We start from the raw sequence: 19,595 nt of genomic DNA on the forward strand, positions 1-19,595 counted from the left end.
ATCAGTCAGTCTCACACCAGGCACGATCCTGGGAAAATAAAGCCTCATTAACTACGCAAACTAATGCTGGAAGCCAGAAACAAACATCTATGATCCACTGTTCGTTTGATAATTTAATCAAAATGAGGTGGTGATATATAGAATTTTGTTAAAATTCAATGAAATATCATGAATTACTGTTGGAATTTCCAACAGTAACTCATGATATTTCTCTGAATCATAAAGGTGGGGAATGTGATTTTGGAGAAATCCAATACCATGAAAAATACCATGATTTAGAGTGCATGACGACACAGCAAGTGATGTAACCAATGTTAGCTAGGTTGTGGGTTAGCAGCAAGTGTGGAAAAACAGACCGTGGTGAAGTTAGTTTTAAGATGGATGTGTAAAACTAACTTCACCGCTGTTCAAAGCGCCGTCCCCTTGCGAAAAGATTAAAGTGTGGAATTTCAACACAACAAAATAAAGGATAGAGCATAATTGTAAATGACAGACATTTTTCTATCGTCAAACAATATATATCGTCAAATCACACAGCCCTGTGTGCCACGATGGTACTGAAAAGGAGAGGGAAACAAACTAATACTTTCATGGGGAACTACTCCCATTTGTAAATGCATACGGTATTCCAATGGTCCAAGACAGTCCAAACATATTACACATATTAAACTAAACAACTCTCCAAAATGTATTTGTATTATAAATTATAATATTCATTCAAATACACATTTTAAATACATTTATCATCCCTGCCAGTAGGCTATGCTGCGCATAAGCCCCAGTTTGTGTCTCATGTAATCATGTTTTTAAGCAATATCCTAAAAGAATACACTTTTTTTTATGTATTATGCAGGGAATGTATGATGCTCAGCAAAGTGCAATACTGTCAGCACTAACTGTTTCTGTCAATTTTTTATTTTAGGTGTGCCATCAGTGGACCCATGCCACCAAGATTCATCAATATTTGCACACAAAAACACCATTGATGGTTCCCAGAAGTTGAAGCGGTAACAGAGGAGACAGAATTCACCTTCCATAGAGGTCATCCATGCTGACCCTGAAGGATGGACTGCTGTGGGTACAGATATGTCAATGGCAGATCTGTCAATGTCATTTGAAGGGAAAGCTGGCTTTACTGGAGAAGAAACTGGAATCTCAAGAAAAACGCCTACAAGATTATGTTTAGCAGTATGTCCGATTTTATTTTAAATGATGACAAGCACACACATTTTTACACTGGTCTGCCATCTGCCTCTGTGTTTTTCACCCTTCCCATTTACCTGACAATGGCTTGGAATGCATTATCAACCAAACTTAACCTTTCCTGAGCAGTTTCTTCAGGTCCTTATGAAGTTTCTATTAGGCTTAACTCATCAAGATCTAGCTTCTCACTTCAGAGTGAGTTGTGGAACCGTCTCAAACATCTTGCATGAATGGCTCGAGGTGATGGCTAAAGAGTTACAATGCTTGGTCCAGTGGCCATCCAGAAAAGATATCAGAAGAAATCTCCCCAGCCTCTTCAAGACTATAGGTTTCCAACATGTCAGATGTGTAATGGACTGTACTGAAGTGTTCATTAGAGGCCAACTAGTTTGTAAACACAAGCAATCCCTTACTCCCACTACAAGTCACATAACACTGAGCTTGTAGCTGCGTCTTCTTGCTGGGTTTCAAGAAATCGCAATGAGCTACTGGTTGTGATTTAGCCTGAAAGAATATTTGAAAAATACAATATATATATAGTATATACAGTATCCCACAAAAGTGAGTACACTCCTCACATTTTTGTAAATATTTGATTATATCTTTTCATGTGGCAATACTGAAGAAATTACACTTTTCTACATTGTAAAGTAGTGAGCGTACAGCTTGCCATTTGCCCTCCCCAGTGTCATGCGACTCGTGGTGTGTTAAATTTGGTGTTATCTCTCTCACGCTCCCTCATACTGGTCACTGAAAGTTCAGCATGGCACCTCATGGCAAAGAACTCTCTGGGGATCTAAAAAAAAGAATTGTTGCGCTACATAAAGATGACCTAGGCTATAAGAAGATTTCCAAGACCCTGAAATTGAGCTGCAGCACGGTGGCCAAGGCCATACAGCAGTTCAACAGGACAGGTTCCACTCAGAACAGGCCTCGCCATGATCGACCAAAGAAGTTGAGTGCACGTGCTCAGCGTCATATCCAGAGGTTGTCTTTGGGAAACAGACGTGCGAGTGCTGCCAGCATTGCTGCAGAGGTTGAAGGTGGGGGGTCAGCCTGTCAGTGCTCAGACCATACGCCGCACACTGCATCAAATTGGTCTACATGGCTGTCGTCCCAGAAGGAAGCCTCTTCTAAAGATGATGCACAAGAAAGCTGCAAACAGTAATCTGTGATGTTATTTACAGAAAGCCAACAATTCACACACACAGAGGTTCAGACAGTAAAGGTAATGCTGGTACAGACTGAATGAATAATTGATAATAATAACAATAATAAGTACAGGACTAGTAGGAATGGTAACTATAATTGTGGCAGAGGGTGTCGAGCAGGAACACGGTGGTAGCAGGGGCCTCGCTCTAGAGCCAGAAACACCTGCAGGAAGTGATAGGAGGAGAGAAAAGAGGGACGAGAAAGCACAAGACTACGGGAAAGGGAAGAAGTCGAATTAGTAACATGCATTTATGGGATGAGGTTGCATACAGAGGGAGAGAAAGAGGAGGAGATAGGAGCTCAGTGCATCATGGGAAGTCCCTCGGCAGTCTAGGCCTACAGCAGGATAATTAAAGGATGGTTCAGGACTCACCTGAGCCAGCCCTAACTATAAGCTTTATCAAAGAGGAAAGTCTTAAGCCTACTCTTAAATGTGGAGATGGTGTCTGCCTCCTGAACCCAAACTGGAACCTGGTTCCACAGGAGAGGAGCTTGATAGCTGAACGCTCTGGCTCCTAGTCTACTTTTGGAGACTCTAGGAACCACAAGTAACCCTGCATTCTGGGAGCGCAGTGCTCTGATGGGATAGTAAGGTACTATTAGTTTTTTCAGTTTAGTTCAGTCCAGTTTAGTTTTTTCACAAAACATTAAAATACAAACCAGAAATATTTGTGAAAAGGGACACCCTTTTTTATATATGAAGTGACACATTGTCAAAATAAATAATACAAATAAATGAAGCAAATGCAATCTACAGTATAATTTCTAAGGTACATACAGAAAACCCTAAGAGCAAACTACCCTAATCCTAATACCTAGTGGTCCCAAGAAATTCAAACATCAGTCTCTAGCTTGATTATTCTTGGTTAAATAGGTCAAATACAATAAATGGAGGTGAAACACAATTGATGGACAGCTAAGAAATTGGAAGATAGTGGAGGCCCCCTTGGAGCCACAAACAACAGCTCCCTGAAGGGAAGTATGACTGGAAAGCAGTTACATTAAAATCTAAACCTTTATTAATCAAAAAATAGGTATTAAAATATGTGAAGCACAAAGACAGTTTGGCTGAGATATTAATGAGCCCATAAAACACACACTAGCTGACATGCAGTAAATATAATGACCAGCAGACCCTTTAAGCCAGTACACACTGAACCTGTAATAAATAAATTAAAATATAAAGTTTTAAATAAATAATAAAGAGGATTAAAAATATTAACGGAAGGGGAGACAGATTGGCTCCTGGACGAGTCATTAAAAGATGTGTCAACAGAACCTGCTGAATCTCAGCTTTGCAGAGCTCCCTGTTCCCAAACTCCAAATCCTTCAAATTGTCAGCAGCATACGTGCCAAAGGTATCAGTGGGACCCGCTGTTGGTTAATGCAGACAACTAAGTATGCTACTATACATTTCCATCTCGGTGGCTTCCATGCTGAAAGCTTTGCAATATTGATAAGTCTCAGAAACCTGGGTACCACGAAGCAGGATTTGAGCTTATCGAGGTAACTTTGGGGTTAACCTGGGTTAGATCGGCAGGGCCAGAATCTTGAGAGACTGGCAAAACCTTTTGGCTTTCCCTGATGAAGTCTTAAATGAACGATATAGATTCTCGTCAGAAGGGCTGACGTATCTGTGTCAGCTGCTTGAGCCATACATTACTAGTGCTACTAGAGTTGTGCAATTACAGTCCCGCAGACTGTTTGCATTGCTTTAAGGTATTTTGCAAAAACCAGGGTCAGGATTGAAATGACAATTGGTATTTTAAAAGATTGCTTCACCTGCTTACGTGGGCTCAGAGTGGCCCCAGACCGGGATTGCACAATCATAATGAATTACATTTATATAGCACTTTATCATAGATCCTCAAAGTGCTTCACAGTGAAGTGGGGGGGGGGACTCCCTCAACCACCACCAATGTGTAGCACCCACCTGGGTGATGCACGGCAGCCATTTAGCGCCAGAACGCTCACCACACATCAGCTTGAGGTAGAGAGGGAGGGAAACATTGAGCCAATAACTACGGGGGATGATTAGATGGCCAGATGGTGAAAGCCAGGTTGGGAATTGTGCCATTTTCTGCATGTGTTGTGCTACACAACATTGCCACAGTCAGGAAGAAGAGAGCCCCTCCTGTCAACCCACAACCCCCCGATGTTGTGGAGCCCATCACCCTGGACCGTCCTACTGACAGGGCTGTGAGAGACGCCATCAGCAATTCTTCGTGTTAATACAAAAAAAGGCCTTTGTTTCTATTACTTGCAAGTCTTTTATCTGTTGTAATGTCTTCTGTTCTCCTGTTCCTGAAACAAACTAAAATAAATTTTAGTTTAATGCTATACCATGCCTTTTCGTACTCTAATTTCTCCACCTCCACTTTTTTTATCAGCAGCGTCTTGTACTCAATCTCTAGTTCCAATGTTCTCTTCTACAGAGACCTCACATTGTCTGCTCCAACAACAAAAAAACAAGTACCAAACAGAATACAGCTGCTGTTAAACTTTAAGGATTGGCTGGGCTCACCTGAAGAGGGATGCAAATGTCTAATTTACTACAAATTAAGGTTACTTCTAACCAATTGTTATCCTCTTGCTCTAGAAGTGGAAGCCACAGGATCAGGGGGAGGATGATAGTTTGCTTGTACTGTTACCTCTGTAACCTCTGTGTTGAGCACTGTGTTATTAGGTGGTTGCAGCAACACCAATATGTATCAACTGTGGACAAAAGTAAATACAGCTAGGCCTAACATAGACTCCCACAATAATTAGTAAATTACATAGTTGTGTTTTTCAGCAACTCAGTAGTTTAACATTGACTTATTGAGACATACCCTGTACAAACGCTGCCTTTTGGCAGCTCAAACTTCCACCAGGGTCTGATGAGATGTCTCCATCCACCCCTTGCATAAGAAGGTCACGCTAATTATTAGATAGGGCCAGCTCCTCTACAGGAGTGAACTGTTGTGTAGGAGGGGGCCCCCTGCTGTGTTTTTTATTAAATTTTTCTTCCTGTTGGCTGCAAGCAATTATAGCCATGTCATTGTGCACTTCTACACAGATAATGACAACAGAGACGTATTGATGCACTAGAGCCTTGTACTTGTACTTATAAAATATGTCCCGCTTTAAATTATGTTTTTGTATTTATTTTTTATTTGCTCCCAACTCTGCTTCACGCTGCCAGGGTTTCAGCTGAAAGAATAAAGCGAAAATTGTCACGCCAGTTAAATACAAGGAACTAAGGAAGACATTAATTTAAGGTAATGCACATAATTATAGTCAGATCTCTAATATGGCCAGTGATATCAGCCTGTTGACCTACACATTAAAATTGTATTTTCTGCCAGCAGTCAGCATTTGGCAGGTGCAGCTGTGTTGATAGGTTGCTCTTTGTTTGTAAAATAGGCCGCTCTGCTGCCAGTTGATTTGCCAATGTTTGCAATTGGCCATCTGCTGCAGATACTGCCCCTTTTATGTGAACGCCCTCATAACTAGGTTGGGAAAACCTGGGTTCACCTACAATGGTTGATAACCAGCATCATAGGACCACTCATCCCGACCTCGGGGATGTTAAACTGGACTGTAGCTCAGTGCACACCAAGGTACAGCATCTTTCTAATTCTGGGAGTTTTACTGACTGGACATGTGAAAAAAGGGCCTGAGAGCCACAATAGATGGTCCTTTCTTAAAGGTTCAATGTGTAATATTTCTAAGGATCTATTGACAGAAATGTAATATAAAATATCCATAAATAGGTTTTCAGTGGTGTATAAAGACCTTACATGAACCGTTATGTTTTTATTACCTTAGAATGAGACATTTCTGTCTACATAACCGCAGGCACCCCCTTCCATGGACGTTGCCATGTTGCGTCATCATGTTTCTACAGTAGCTGAAAACGGACAAAGCGTGTTTCGTCATTACGTTCTTCTTGTTCTACTTCTGGTAGAATTCAGGTCATCATTACGTTGAATATGTATGTTGGAAGAAGAAGAATTAGTAATATACAGCAGGGTTTTGCAAACAAGTTTTGCATCGGAGAAATTTTTTCAACCATTAGATGGTGGGTGAGAATATAAGGAAGGCTGTGTATTCGATCCCACCAAGACATTGTTTTTTCTCTCTTCATTAAATGGATTCTGCAGCGACTGTTTTTCACATGCTCACACTAAAGCAGGCGTTGCAAAAGCGGGAAGCTGAGATGCAAAGCCAACGTAGAAGTCCCTTAAATATGCAATCTATTGAACAGGCTGCAGGGGGCGACTCTTCTGGTTGCAAAAAGAAGTCCGGTTCCATTAGAAATAATGGTAAAATGACCCTACTTCTCACCTGAATAATTACCTTAGTAAACACTTTCCTAGTGAGTTTATGGTCTCAATCGCTAGTTTAATGTCTTCTTCAATACAAAATGATGTTCATTTAGGGTGCTTTCACACCTGTAGTTCGGTTCACTTGGTCCGGACCAAGTGAAAAAAATCATACTCTGTTCAGTTCTGGTCCAGTTCATGTTCACACTGCAATCTTACAAACGAACCAAGACAAGTAACCATGACATTTACACAAACTTACAGGTAACTTGTTGATTGGACAGCTTTGCCGATTGTCATCCTGCATCATCAGAACCCACGTGGGGAAATCAAACTCCGGTGACTGACAGAAGTTTATGCAGCACCTTAATGCTTCTGATCTGTATCACAAAGAGCTCACAAAGTAATAATTTCTTATAAGCATGATTAGTAGGCCTACTGTTAGACCACGGATCGACCACTATGAATAATAACGTAAAAACAGGACATGTACAGTAATAATTCGGGGCTTATTAGCCTATAATATAGCCTACTGTGTATTGCTGTCACAAATGTTTTATGGACTTAATGAACTGACAGGGTAAACGGAGTGCTATTTGCTCTCCTTTTTTAACATATTTTAGCCTATTATAGTTTTTGCCCGTTGCTTGAACACTATAGACCCATGCTTAGACTAAAGTAACACAACTTGAAGCTTTTGTTACCATACCTCAAACAAAAGCGCTGCTTTGCACTCTAGTTGCAATTCTGCATCACACTTGGTCTTTTATGCAACACACTTGGTCCTTTATGCAACACACTTGGTCTTTTATGCAACACACTTGGTCCTTTATGCAACACACTTGGTCTTTTATGCAACACACTTGGTCCTTTATGCAACACACATGGTCCTGCATACTACACTCTATTTCATACATAAGACACAAGGAAAAAACAAAAATGAAATCTCAGGGTGCCATTTGGAAAACACATGTATCCAAAACACAAAACACATCGGGTTATTGCAACCACTCAAATCCACACCTGAAGGCACTTACTTGCAAAACTGAACACCAATCAGGCAGCTACAAAAAGCCATCAGTTTAGCCATTTCAAGAACTTTGCAAGCATGGATGGAGGGAGAGCAAAAAGCAGAGGTAGAGGAAGAGGAGGAGGAAGAGGAGAAGGAGGAGGAGGAGGAGTTCAAGGTCAAAGAGGCCATGCACAGACCCCTATTTCTGATGATATAAGAGCAACTTTGGTGGACCATGTCATCAACCATGGCCTGACTATGAGGGAAGCTGGGCAGAGAGTCCACCCACATCTAAGCCGCTTCACAGTGGCATCTGTAATAAGAACATTCTGACTAGAAAACAGGTATGTCTTCACCTCTCTACCTTCTACTCTACTCAGATGGTATTTACAGCACTGTACTACAGTATATCACATTACCACATCACATGTACAGGGTATTGCAGGGTGCTAATGCTCCTTTTGCAGCCAAAGTGGTAGTTTTTGTGAAACATACCATGCATGATTACTTACAGTATATTGAGATAAAGTAATTTAAGAAAAAAAAGCAAACCGATGACAATTTGCAGTTGTATTTCTTTAGAATGACTAGAAGACCTTCTGGGGGAGGACGCCAACGCCTGTTCACACAACAGCAGGAACTTGTCGTTGTGGACCTAGTGAGGGCAGACAATGCCATCCGTCTCCACCAGCTACGACAGAAAATACTTGCAGACAGGCAAGTGTTCAACAACATAAACCATGTGAGCATCACCACCATCAGACGCATCTTGGGAAAACACAACATCACCATGAAACAGCTCTACAGGGTCCCATTTGAGAGGAACAGTGTCAGGGTCAAAGGACTTCGAGCTGAATATGTACGGGTAAGTGTAACTGTCTTTTACATTACAATACAGTATTGGTGAAATCCAGTAGCAGCTGAATATGTACCATATCAGTACCACATGGATCCATTCGGAGAGCTGATGGGGTGTGGGTTCTGCATGTGTAGCACTGCAGTGCAGTAATATGTTTTTTATTTTTGTTACAGAGAATCTTGGTCATGGATGGAGCTGCAGCCTCATGAATTCATTTTCGTTGATCGACCTGAGCAAAACAAGACGACGGGGGCGTAATGTAATTGGCCAAAGGGCAAATGTGCAGCGCGGGGGAAATGTCAGGGCTTCTGCATCATCATGCAAAACTAGGTCCATACAATAGCCAACATATACTCACATTTGTAGATGCTCTCCATAATATAGTTGTACAGAACAGACCAGGCCTGGTTCACCAACCACAATCAATTTGAAGTGGTATACTTGCCCCCTTACTCACCATTTTTAAACCCTATAGAGGAATTCTTTTCAGCTTGGAGATGGCGTGTATATGACCGCCAACCACATGCCCGCATGCCTCTTCTGCAGGCAATGGAACAGGCCTGCGGCGACATTCAGGTGACAGCAATCCATGGATGGTTTCGACATGCAAGGGGATATTTTCCCCGGTGCCTAGCGGGAGAAGACGTTGCTTGCGATGTCGATGAGGTCCTGTGGCCAGACCCCAACAGACAGCGGGATCCATGAGCCCAAGTATGCACAATTGCCATGATTTTCTGTGTTTACAGTATAGTGTTTTTTGTATTATATTTATTTTTTTGCTTTATCTGAATTCATGTTACTGCAATGTAGTAGGCCTATTTGCTTTTTTGGTTGTTTGAAAATGTGCCTCCTGAAAATATGCCTTCTGAATAAACAGTGAAAATCAAAGACTGCAGTGTTTTATATAAAGTAGACTAGTGTGATCCCCCTGATCTGAAAGTGTATGCATATGATGCAAGTATGTGTCATTTTGTCATCAGAATTACATTTTGACAAAGGAATGTTAGGTTTTGATAGTAGAGTTTCAATTTGACACAGATGTGAATGGTATATTTCCCAGTGTTGTGTCATGTTTACTTGTGTGTAGAGTTTTGGCACAATGAGCAAAGTTTTGCAAAATGTGTTCAAGCAACGGGCAAAAACTGTAATCAGGGAAATACCCACGCTGACAAGTATACGTTATCAAATGATTTTCATAAACATAGCAATTATAAGATTGCTGAACACATTTCGCGGTCAGCAGATAGATTTATTAGTGGTTTAGCTTTGGAAATAATGCACAGATCACATCTCTGCTATCATAAAATTCTGTGGTTGGTTTGTTTGCTTTCACACCACAGGCGAACCGCACCAGAGTACGTTTGAAATCGTACTGAGACCACCTTGAAGAGGAGGTCCTCTTGTTTGTGGTGTGTCCACCAGAGAACACAACGTAACTTTTCCTTTTTATTTATCAACAGAGACGTGCTGTTGTTTCACAGCTCCTGATTGAAAGAATGCAAATGTATGTGGCATCAGAGATGTCTCCCTACTCCTTGATTGGTCTATGTTAAAACTCTCACCTACATGCCAGCAGACATTTATTGTTAAAATCCTTTGATTACTAATCTCTGTAATCAAGGCTTATTTCTCAGAGTTATATATAATGAGTCCTCAGAATCTACGACGTAAAAGTTTTTTCTCACATATCACTCCAGCAGCTACTGCGGCCTGCAAACTACAGGTTAGCTGGTTCTTCTTAAGCTACAGTTGATCTGCAACAGACAACAAATTGTTAATAAACATATTTTCTTGTTTTTATGTCAGTTGCAGCTGAACCAGAAACATTTCCGTGTGTTTAACAGCTTGTTAAAATAACATCATGATGTTGCTTTATGAACAACAGGAAACATATTTGGATGGAACATTGTCAAAGTGTCGTGTAGGGTGAGGGTCTTTATAACTACTGCAGATGTCATGTACATGTAACAGCAGTAAATGAGACTTGCTGTTACTGCTGATACAGGAGTATTTCAATACCTAGCAGTAACAAATTAATTGGTGACCCTAAATTGCCCTTAGGTGTAAGTGTGGGCGTGACTGGTTGTTTGTCTGTGTGTGGCCCTGCGATGGATTGGCGGCCTGTCCAGGGTGTACCCCGCCTTTCGCCCGATGTCAGCTGGGATTGGCTCCAGCCCCCCACGACCCTGTACACAGGATAAGCAGTTGACGATGGATGGATGAATATTTACTAATGAGCAAATAAGACAATTCTCTAAAGGTACTTATTTGAAAGTTAATAACTAATTCAGCCACTAGAGGCCAGGAAGTGGTCTGATGTTATTCATCATGAATCAGTCTTAACTGATTGAGTCCAAGCTTTTATTTCCAGCTGTTAGCAGTGAAGGACATGAACGTCATCAGGATACTGAGCCATAGGAGAAGGAGCCATCCTGAACCTCATCGACACCTCTCAGTATCACTGTCATTAATGTGAACACCATGTTGATACAAAGATGTGTTTAGAGAAGAGAGAGAAGAGGGAACCAAATCGTGTTGGACGAATTAAACTGTAAGAGCTCAGCAGTCAGAGACAAGAACCTGCAGCACAACCCACAGACATCAGTAGACATCCTTAACTCTCGCTGGCAATGCCGTCAGGCCTGTACTGCAGCCATCTTTACTTCCCAACTGTTGAGGGCTTTTTACCTTCAGTCTAGTCTTCAGCAACTCAAACACCTGTTCAACAGATATTAGACTCCTTTGAGATCCAGTTCAATTAGTCAAGGCAACAGAACTTTATTTGTACCACAAGTGTTAAACAATATTACATTATTGGTACTCTTACTGATGCATGAATGCTGTATACACATGAATCCTGAGGTAAAAGTCAGTACATTTTAAAGGGCCTGTGTATAACATATATATATAACAATAACTTTAGTAAAACAGAGGTAAAATAATACAAGGGGAGCGTGTTGCTCTCAGGAGGAGGCAGCTAGAAGCAGCACATATTGACAGAGGTTGTTTTCATTCATTACATCTTTGTGGAAGAAAAATACTCTACAGGTGGTTGGTCTTCAACTTTAAACGAGTTTAACATTTAGAAAGTTTGCTGCAGCAGATCAAACTTTGGGGTGATGGAAGATTATGGTCGCTTTCACTCGTAAATTATTTTAGCACGGATTTATTTTTAGGGGCGTATGAGAGTGAAATACTAGCACGGTAGATCCCTGAACCTTTAGTTACACAGAAGAATCACAATGTCGTACCTACCTATCTAGTAGTTTTGGCTATGCAATATAAATAAATACATTAACCCAATCTTTTAGCATGCAAACTATTTGGGAAAACAGGAAATTCACATTGAAAAAAAATATACAAAATGTAATACCTCATAAATAGTGGATAATCGCAAATAATAGCAGATAATAGCAAAATTGATCTATTACCTTTTAATACTTTTTAAGACCCTGCGGTATAGTATAGCTGCCAAATGTTAACGAGTAAAAAGCATTTCTATTTATCAAAAAGCTGTGAAAGAAAAGATTCAAAAGGTTCAAAATAAGGTCTTTAAATAGCGTGTGGGAACATTTTAGAAACATGCTATTTAAGTTGTTTTCACAGTGAACTGGTCTTTGCAGCTAACTTACTGCAACTTTAGCTGTTTAGCTGTTCCGCTGTGTTCACTGCCGCAGCTCCTGGTGCCTGTCAGCTGTTTAGTGCTGGGCAGGTAGTGAACAGTCAGTTTATCAGTCACAACTAAGAGGAGCTGAGGGTCCATCACTACGAGTGACATCACTGACACACATTTAATCAAATATTGATTGATGCAGCTCCAGGAAAAGTCAGTGATATTTTCCCAGTCATCAGGGCTTCAAAAACTAGATTTATTTATTTAATTTTATATCTCTTATGTGGACCTTACTGTCAATTTGACTTATGTGGACATAAGCTCAATGTGGTTGACATTGGTCCATTTATGTTCTGATTCACGCCCTTTTAAAGTTAATTGGTCAGTATATTGAATATAAAATGAGGTATCAACAAACTTTATAGAACTTTTGATTAGCTTGCACCGAAGGTTTCGCAGCAATCGTACCTACATTGTAAGAGAAAACCAAAAACAATGAGACAGACATGTTGGAAACAGAACAGTGTGCTAGTATTACTAAAAAGCTTTTTTTTAAGTGTTGAGAAGTGATTTAAACAATGTCACTAATCGTCAATTAGGGTTTAAAAGCAAAAACTTATAAACATTAAAAGTATGGATGCTAATTCAGGAAGGAAAAGGAAACTAAAACTACATTTGAACACACGTTTTTCTCTCTGGATCAATCTGAAAACATCCGCCTCACATTAGGAATGCAAAACAAGCACTAACCTGTGATCACAATCCCAGAAAATGTTAATGATAATAATAATAAAGGTATATACGAGTAATGAGTTCTTGAAGCAGATCCACAGACAACGTTGCGGGTTGCGTTTCCTTCTTTTAACTTTACTTGAGTTTCTGAACAACTGTTGAAAAAGAGAAATGAAAGGCAGCTTTAGTACTTTGTGTGTCGTCATGATGAAGGGAGCACTAAATAAAAACAAATTAATATAAAAAGTTACACTTTCAAAAAGGTTGTCTACTTATGTTTGTGACATTTGGTTAAAATGAAATAAGACTGGGAGATTGGAAATGTCTTGAATCTCCTGTGGATGGGAAGGATTTGTTCCATCCATGTGTGCCTCTTGGCGAATGATCCACATCCATCAACCTATGGACGCTTATTTTCATTCCCCCAGTATCTCCAGGCAGAGGAAATTCCTGGGCTTCTCACTCAGGGGAATCACGTTTCCTGAGGGTTGTATTCTGAGGTGTGTCAAGCGGGGGGCTTTCTGTTGTGAATATCTTTAGTAAAAGCTCTCATTTCAACTCTTTCAATAAAAGCATTTTGTAGGAACGATTACTTAAGAGGAAGTGACTGTGAGTAACTGTTTTATTGAGATTTATTTCAGTACCAGCCGCTATTAAAGTATTTCTTTATTTATGTATTTATTTTTTAATTTGGCCAGTAGGCCGCCTAGTGCTGACCACCGCTGTTGGTGAGACGCACATTTTGAACAAAAAGCGCAGGGAGACGTCACATTCCTGCATAGCCCTGTGAACGGGCACGGCACTAGTATATATAATATATACACTCAATGGCCACTTTAGTAGGTACACCTTGCTAGTACCATGTTGGACTCCCTTTTGCCTTAATTCTTCATGCCACACTTTCAACAAGGTGTTGGAAACCTTCCTCAGAGACTGTGGTCCATATTGACATGACAGCATCACGCAGTTGCTGCAGATTTGTCAGCTACACATCCATGATCCCAAAGGTGCTCTGTTGGATTGAGAACTGGTGACTGTGGAAGCCATTGGAGTACAGTGAAGTCATTGTCATGTTCAAGAAACCAGTTTGAGATGATTTGAGCTTTGTGACATGGTGCATTATCCTGCAGGAAGTAGCCATCAGAAGATGGGTACACTGTGGTCATAAAGGGATGGACATGGTCAGCAGCAATATTCAGGCAGGCTGTCACGTTTAAATGATGCTCAGTTGGTAAAAAGGGGTCCAAAGTGTGCCAAGAAAATATCCTCCACAACCTTACACCACCACCAGCCTGAACCGTTGATACAAGGCAGGATGGATCCATGCTTTCATATTGTTTACACCAAATTCTGACAATACTATAAATGTAAATGCTCCGTATTTGTATAGCGCCTTTCTCGTCTTTTCGACCACTCAAAGCGCTTTTACATTACATTGCATTCACCATTCACACACACATTCATACACTGAGCCTTAGTGCTCAAACAGAAACTAACATTCACACACATTTATTCAGCAGGGGATTGAATCGTCAACCCTCCGATTAACGGGCAACCCGCTCTACCTCGTGAGCCACAGCCGCCCCAATCTTAATGTCGCAGGTGAAATTAAGACTCATCAGACCAGGCAACGTTTTTCCAATCTTCTTTTGTCCAGTTTTGGTGAGCCTGTGTGAATTGTAGCCTCAGTTTCCTGTTCTTAGCTGACAGCAGAGGCACCCGGTGTGGTCTTCTGCTGCTGTAGCCCATCTGCTTCAAGGTTCGACGTGTTGTGCATTCAGAGATGGTATTCTGCACACCTTAGTTGTAACAAGTGGTTATTTGAGTTACTGTTGCCTTTCTGTCATCTCCAACCAGTCGGACCATTCTCTGTAAACCCTAGACATGGTTGTGCATGAAAGTCCCAGTAGATCAGCAGTTTCTGAAATACTCAGACCAGCCCGTCTGGCACCAACAACCATGCCGAGGTCAAAGTCGCTTAAATCCCGTTTCTTCCTCATTCTGATTCTGTTTTAATTCATACCTTAGTTTAGTTTCTGTTTGAACTTCAGCAAGTTGTCTTGACCACGTCTACAAGCCCACATACTTTGAGTTGCTGCCTTGTGAGTGGCTGATCAGCTATTTGTGCAAACATGCAAATGAACAGGTGTAGCTAATAAAGTGGCCGGTGAGTGTACATTGTGCTACAGGGCAGGATAACACCAACTTTTTAGAGTAATTCCATAACAATGTCTTACATGGTCCACGCTGTGCAGTTCACCCCATCCTGTGAAAAGTATCCTGGCTGACAGTGTTCACACACCGTATCAGTTCTGCTGGTTCCTTAGAGAAACAGACCAAAGTGGATTAATTACACATCATTTATCAGACAGATATCCCAGTTATGATCAGTGCTTGTGTTTATCAGGTTTCTCAGTGCAGGAAATCAGTCCAAACATGCTGGGAGTGCATGTCGTGTCGGCCGATGGCTTCAGATATTTACCATTCTCGATATCAGTCATCGAGACGTCGACGAGCGTCTTTGATGTGTTGTTGAGTACTTCACACATAATGATTAGCGAAGGCCGATGTTTTGTTTTAGGAACACTTTGTTTTGTCTAGAGTCTATTGAAAGATCAATTTCACTAAATCAGAATCATTACAAACCACCAGAAACCAAAGTGGCACAGAAATTCTAATTCTGCTGGATTTGGAGTCACATGTCCAACTGAGGCTCAGAAACCTGGATACTGTTGTTACTGAACGTCCCTGTAAACGTGTTTGTCCCTGAATATGATCAAAACCATTTTATGGTTTAACTTTATTCATTTAGTATAAAGACTTTACTTTTCACGATCTGTTATTTCCCCATTAACTTTTATTATGGGGACAAGGTCAAAGACAGTCGGAGAGTCTGACTGTCAGCAAGAAACACTGTTTACATCATTTATCGTTGTTTAAATTGAGACACGTGAGGCTGATAATTCCGGAGCTTAGGCTTCAATTTGATTAACATAATTTTTATTTCCCTGAAACATTTAGCCTAAGAAATCATTTCCATATTCAGAAGACACCATAATCATATTCTGGGTTATTCAATAATGACTAACAATCAGAATATCAATTAATAATATAAAGGCATTCTGTTAGTATAAATGATCCTGTGCCTCTGAGCAGGACACTGTGTAAATACAGAATGTAGGTTGTTGTTAATGTGCAGGTGTTTATTTAACAACTAACAGTTACAGGAAGTCAACTGTCACTTTAAATATTTTGATAAACCGACGCTACAACAAGAAGACTCAAAACCAGAAGTGTGTGTAAAAGTGACTTTTTTTTTCCCCTCACCAGGTTCTTTAATCCTCTCACCAGCTGCACAGCGTTTATGTTTCTCTGCCAAACTACATCCTGTATCATCTGCAAAGCTTTTGCAGAAATACCCAGGTAAAACCTCACAAACGGTGTTGTGTGTTGCTCTGCACTCCTGTTGGACAAAGAGGCCATGACCTAAAGCAAACACAAACATAGAACATATATTTATACATTTTATACAGTTTTAAATAAATATGAAATAATGTGATGTTGTTCTAATTGGCTGACTGCAACCAAGTAAACTCCAGCTGTAGGTGGCAGACTGCAGTTGAAGGCTTTTGTGCTGGTTCAACAGGTGTTCTGGTAAGTGGAAACCATATTTTCCACTCTGTTCATCTGGTTTATTCAAGTACCAATACAAGAAGTGACTTTAAAAATACTCCAGGTAATTACTAATTTGGAACAGGTTCCAAACCTCAACTAGTTTCAGAAAGCATCTCTATATGTAACATTTGAATTGTTAACATTTCATCAAACATCCTTTCATGAAACCTTTTCTACTGAGTTTGTCAGAGTCTACGTACCCGGGTTACAGGAAGTGCAGGGGAAACACTTATTCAGGCCATTGGGTTGGTTCATATACGTCCCATACTCACAGGGGCCACACTTTGTGCCTAACTGCTGTGTGCAGTCTCTTCTAACAACGGTACCTGTTCAAGACAAAATACGGCGTCAACATCATATTAATATGAAATAGATGAGAAATAACGATGATAAGACACTGCATCTGATGCAGGTAACTATCATGTTTCAGGTGTTTATTAGGTCAGTGTATGACAACAGCCACAGACCAGAGGACAGCTGAGAATTCACTGCTGAGTTCAGGTCAACACAGTGATGCATTTGGTTCAATTTATGCAGGAAGAAACTAAATCACCTTGTATCTATATATGATTTAAGAAGGTTGTTAGGGGGATAATTTCATCATAATCCTAATTTGAGATTGAACAAAGTGTCAAGTTAACTTATTGTTATTATTAGTTAACAATATGGATTAAAGTGAACTTGCAAAGATCAGTTTCTGTTTACTTGTTTTGATTTAGTTGCTATGTGAATATATACTGTATAATCATCACATAATACCTATATGATTATATAATCAATCATATAGGTACTATTTACTAAAATACTGATACTTTGCTGGAAATTGTTGTTATAATCAGCTTGTTATGCAGTTGTTGCCCGGTGTAAAGCACTTTGTAACGTGGGTTTCGAAAAGTGTTTCATCTATAAAGATTACTATAATTATTGAGATCATTAAATATATTAGAGACCAAATTCAACCCAACTGTTATCACCTGGAATCACACAATGTATCAGACTTTATTCACCAGTATCCTTCAAACTGCGATGTCAGTGTAAAGAGTCTGTATGTGTTGAATATTTGGGCTGTTTCAGAATACACCTGTGTATTTCTGTTCACATTATATTATAAGCATATTATTGTTATATAATAAGCAACAGTGCCTCGTGGTGTCCAGATGTGTAGTGTTTACCTCTGCTGACGTCTCTCTGTATGAAGGTCCTAAGATCAAAACTTGTCTAATGCTCCTTTCAGTGTCCACGGTTTGCCGGTGTGTTTAAAAGCATGAAAATTAATCAATCTACTGGTTTTATTTAATCAAAAGTTGTATGGTTCAGCTGCATTCACTGGTTGAACAAATCAGATTACTAAAGTCGCCTAACACAGTTTTGTGGATCAAACTTAATAAATTCAGTCTTTCGCCTTTTTTTCAGCCTTTCCTTTCAGCAGATACACTTGTAGTAGGAAACATTACAATGTGATGTAACTGAGATGATAAAGAGATATACGTCACAGCAGTAACTAGTTTCTCTTCAGTTCTTGGTCAGATGCAAGTGAGGCTATAGTGAGTGCACACTAAAAAAATATGCCATTTGTAGACAAACGCTGATGGAAGACGAGGAAATGGAACAGCAAGGTCAGTGAATTTTTATGCAGTGTTACTGTTGTTGTTTTTTTCAGTTTACATCTGTAGAAATGTTAATACTGCTGGTCACAGGTGCTGTTTTAATGAATGACATTTCTTAACTTAATAATTTGGAACTTCCCTTCTTTTATGGTTTGTGCTTTTCATTTCTCAAAATAAACATAAAACAACAAACGGGAAACAATGCAAACTAAACGAAATGATTCCTGCTGTAAGACAATTACCACCCACGCTTTTCATTGTTTCATTTAATGACGCATTAAGCTGAGAAATAACATACAAAAGTACATTTATGTGAGTACAGTCTGGTTACACTCTTTGTAAAATGTCGAACAACAGGAGGATGTACAGCCGATCAGTTAGTGTTAATATTGGCGTTTGATGAAAAATGGAGGCTGCATCAGTGAGTTACGTTAGCTGTTTGCTGATGTTACAGAACTGTACCTTCGAAACACACCGGGCAGCACTGCCCATCCCTTGTCGCGTATTCCTTTGGATCACAGCCCAGCACTGGTACCACGAAGCAGGCGACACACCCTGTTAAACAAACAGGTCTTCAGTGCACTGCTTAAGTCACATGGCACCATGTTGTTTATCAAGGAGACTTCACTTACCAAAGACAACCCACGTTGGCAGCATTATATCAACCGCTGTCGCATTTTTATAGTTCTGCTCAATATATTGTTGCTCCCAACTCCTCACATATGGACGTTTGGTCAACACGGTCCGGGAAAATACCGTTTATCTGTTTTCTGTTTCAAAACGAAAACCCAAATAACCGTTTTTGCTGTCAGAATCAAAAAATGAAAAAACAATTAAACACGGCCCGTTTTTTGCAGTTCATTTTATTGTTATTCTTTTTTGAACCTTTTCGAGAGTTTAAGTCACTCCCTTCCGCTTCCGGCTCATGGGACCTTATTTCGGAAAAAATATGTTCGGTAGTCAATTTCGAGAGATAACTTATCTTTTTATCCCGTTAGAATTCAGCCTTGAATTACACATATGTTGTTGTAATTTTGCAAGTCAAGAAAGTCGCACTTTGTTGTAAGACAGTAAAGTTACATGTCCTTTTGTGTGTATCTCTCTCTCGTCTCGCACAATATACGTCACCAACATGTTAGCGCGGTAATGCTAGCTAACGTTCGTTGCTTGGTTGCTATTAGCTGGATTACTTAAATGTGTTCTTCAGTCGCAGTTTGCTGTAAAACACACAGAAATATATCTCACCTGATGTGTTAAATCCAACGACTCTCAGTCCTTTTATCACATCATCCTCTCATGTAAGTTTTTTGAAATGTTAGCATCAGTCATTGAGAGACAGTTACGACGTCACATACGCGACTTTTGGGTTTGTGGT

At 40.1% G+C, this 19,595-nt stretch overlaps 1 protein-coding gene across 1 annotated transcript; it reads right to left on the reverse strand.

The window, feature by feature from the left end:
• Window positions 1–11,346: 11,346 nt before the first annotated feature.
• On the reverse strand, window positions 11,347–19,102 carry LOC123975869 (tumor necrosis factor receptor superfamily member 14-like). The gene is made up of 6 exons (XM_046057656.1): window positions 18,853–19,102; window positions 18,683–18,775; window positions 16,814–16,939; window positions 16,266–16,424; window positions 15,176–15,260; window positions 11,347–13,093 (listed from the first exon to the last, which is right to left on the reverse strand). The coding sequence occupies exons 1-6, from the start codon at window positions 18,875–18,877 to the stop codon at window positions 12,952–12,954; spliced, it is 630 nt and encodes a 209-aa protein (XP_045913612.1). The 5' UTR covers window positions 18,878–19,102; the 3' UTR covers window positions 11,347–12,951.
• Between the last annotated feature and the right edge of the window lie 493 nt (window positions 19,103–19,595).

Source organism: Micropterus dolomieu, linkage group LG08 (genome assembly GCF_021292245.1).
Source record: "Micropterus dolomieu isolate WLL.071019.BEF.003 ecotype Adirondacks linkage group LG08, ASM2129224v1, whole genome shotgun sequence".
Lineage (NCBI taxonomy): Eukaryota > Metazoa > Chordata > Actinopteri > Centrarchiformes > Centrarchidae > Micropterus > Micropterus dolomieu.